The sequence below is a fragment of the Sinocyclocheilus rhinocerous genome, unplaced genomic scaffold, assembly GCF_001515625.1.
Source record: "Sinocyclocheilus rhinocerous isolate Xijiao unplaced genomic scaffold, SAMN03320098_v1.1 scaffold303, whole genome shotgun sequence".
NCBI lineage: Eukaryota > Metazoa > Chordata > Actinopteri > Cypriniformes > Cyprinidae > Sinocyclocheilus > Sinocyclocheilus rhinocerous.
Window position 1 is genome coordinate 271,666 of NW_015656152.1, and position 3,123 is coordinate 274,788.

At 33.6% G+C, this 3,123-nt stretch overlaps 1 protein-coding gene across 4 annotated transcripts in view; it reads left to right on the forward strand.

Moving 5' to 3' along the window:
- LOC107719364 (fasciculation and elongation protein zeta-2-like) overlaps positions 1–3,123 on the forward strand; it is an 11,115-nt gene that overhangs the window by 7,261 nt on the left and 731 nt on the right. Inside the window, exons 7-9 of one of the 4 annotated variants that reach the window (XM_016526768.1) lie at positions 526–591; positions 704–731; positions 1,358–2,449. In XM_016526768.1, the coding sequence (XP_016382254.1) occupies positions 526–591; positions 704–714 (77 nt within the window). In that variant the 3' untranslated portion in view covers positions 715–731; positions 1,358–2,449. Of the gene's footprint in view, positions 1–525; positions 592–703; positions 732–1,357; positions 2,450–3,123 lie in introns of those variants that run through there. The other 3 variants (XM_016526769.1, XR_001637509.1, XM_016526767.1) reach the window with 3 other exon arrangements.

The window sequence follows — 3,123 nt, forward strand, 5'->3', positions numbered from 1 at the left end:
TAGCCAAAAATACATTGTATGTGTCAAAATAAATGATTTTTCTTTTATGCCAAAAATCATTAGGATATTAAGTAAAGATCCCGTTACATGAAGATATTTTGTAAATTTCTTACAGTAAATGTATCAAAACTTCATTTCTGATTAGTAATATAGTAATATTAGTAATATGCATTGCTAAGAACTTCATTTGGACAACTTTAAAGGCGATTTTCTCAATATTTTGATTTTTTTTGCACCCTCAGATTCCAGATTTTCTAATAGTTGTATCTCAGCCACATATTGTCCTATCCTAACAAACCATACATCAATGGAAAGCTTATTTATTCAGCTTTCATGTGATGTATACATCTCATTTCGGGAAATTACTTAATTTCACTTAAGATTTTAAGACACTTAAGACTGGTTTTGTGGTCCATGGTCACATATATATATATATATATACACACACATACACACCGAGCTGTAAAGAGGGCGTATTTGTGTAGTGTTGTACATGAATAAATGTGTGTCTGTGTTTCTCTGTAGTTCTGCATGCCATGCGTGAGGACAGTGACACAGTTCCTGCTCTTCTGACCGACTACATCCTCAAAGGTATCAGACACCTGAATCACTCGTCAGTCTCCATCACTGTCAGTCTGAGCCTCATTGATCTTCTGTGTGTTTTATGTGTTTTATTTTTGCTCTCGCTGCATTTGACCTCTAGCGCTGGTGTGAGAGAACAGGTGAAGGAGGTGTGTTGTTTTTATACATATTGCTAATTATAATGACTACAGTCTAAAATGACAAAATGTTTAAAAATGTGTATTTATGTTATTTCAAATGAAGATGTCCCCAAAGGGATTTTTTTTTACCTCACTTCTGGAGATAATTTTGTCTTCAAACCATAGCTAAGTAAACCCATCAGACACACAAGTGTGTGTAAAATAGATTTTTGTTGTGTGTGTGTGTGTGTGTGTGTGTAGTATTTGTTGTCTTCTCTGTGATGTATGTTAGTAAACATTATTTGTCTCATAAGTAAGAAGTTGTGGTGGTAATAATATACAATGTACAGCAAAACAACTACTGTTTTTGAAAAGTCTTATGCTCACCAAGGCTGCATTTATTTGATCAAAAATACAGTAAAATCAGTAATATTGTGAAACATTATTAAAAAGAAAAAAATTCCGGGCTTTTTTGATGAATCAAAAAGCAGCATCTATTTGAAATGTCTTTACTATCACTTTTGATCAGTTTAATGCATACTTGCTAAATTAAAGTATTTCCCTAAAAGACAAAAAAAAAAAAAAACTTACTGACCACAATCTTTTTTTTTTGTTGAGGCTTTTACTGATCTATCCTTTGATATCTGTTGTTTCAGTGTTGTGTCCCACATAGAGTTTCTGCAGCTAATATCATCGGTATGTCGGACATCTGATCATCTGCATCTCTCCAAATGATGTTCTTCTCTAATCATACACAGAATTGACCCACCAGTGGCATTTATTTCCCAGTCCAATTGTATGTTTTGTTTTGTGTAGATGTTATTGTGTGTTTGAGCATGAGTGCAGTATTTAGTTTATTTCTTAATGCAATTCACATTTCACTTACTGTCAGATTCCACTAGTTTACTCTATTATCACAGTGCAGCTGTCGTAACTCATGCACGTTTGCATCATATTCGGTTTGTTTTAGCGCAGATCTAGATGCAAGGTTTCCCTCTTTTGATCTTTCCATCAGATGAAATGAGATTTCAGGAAGTCTCGAACTGCTGATGGCTGAAAATCATAGAAATGAAATGATTGCAATGATTTCAAAGCAATCTCTCCAGCAAAGGCAGGTACAAGTATTTGTGTAGGAAAAGGTTATTTATGTAGCTGTAAAATCTAAACGTTTATCATATTAGAATGAAATTGTTCAGTCATGCTGAACAGGTTTAGTGGTAATTTTTAAAAACACAACTTGATATTCATAAAATGTATTTCATTGCCAGTTAATAGATCGTCATACTCTGTTTTTGTTCTATTCGATCAGCTTTCTAACTTCTCTCTATAACAGTATTAATATTGAGTTGATGAGGAGTGAACAGTACGAGTAATTGCTACCAGTTGATGTGGAATCTGTGAGATCTCAGCAGGAGGAAGGACTTTTATCAGATCTCTGGACTGGATTTCTGTTTTAAGGTATGAAGAGCTAAAACACACTCATAAAGAGATAAATACGTCTGTCTGTCCTCACTACGGTCCTGTAAGATTGAATGATTGTCTCTGGTTTATTCGTTTTTGTTGAAACAGATTGGAGGTGATATTTTTGTATGTGTGACTGTAAAATCTGATTGGTGTTTTTTGATGGAGAGATTGAGATTACATTGTGTTGAGTCCTGCAGATGCACGACCTTAAAAGAAATGGTTGACCCAAAAATGAAAATTTGCTTAAAATGTAGGGTGACAATTTTCAGCAAGTTTTCATTTTTGGATGAACTTCCTTTAAAGGATTATTTCACTCTAAAAAAAAAAACGTGTTTTTATTTCTTTTGTGCATAAAAGAGGTCCATATGGATCATGTGCCATATTTAACCCTTTAAGTGCCACCCCCCATTTTTGAATATAGATGTGAAAGTGCACTATTCAAACTTAAATTGTTATAATTCATGAACGCTTTGGAATACAGACCTAAGGTTGGACTCTTTTTTTCGTGAAGCATTGAACTATTGCTCTTGTTGGTGTCGTCAGGTGGTCGTGGCCTGATTCTGAGAAACATTAGCAGTGCACAGTAAATCAGGGTACACGTACTATAATAACTAGAGATTATATATTTATACAAGCAATAATGAAACGTTGCCTTTTGGAATGCATGAAATTTTGTACATTGAAACTGACCTTATTTTTAATGCAACATTAATGGTCCTTTTGAATTAGAAATTTATAAGCAATGCATTGTATGTAGCAGGGCAGTTTTCAAATAAAAACATCTGGTCATCAAACCTGCTGTGCATTTGTGTCTTTCAGTAAAAAAATAAAATAGTTCTTTACAACTTTTAACTTATGAAAGAATTTTTATGTATTGTTTTATTTACTACTATAAAACACTGCTCAAGTCCCTCACTAAGCAGACACCAAATATTAGCTTCAGTTCGATTGTGACTTA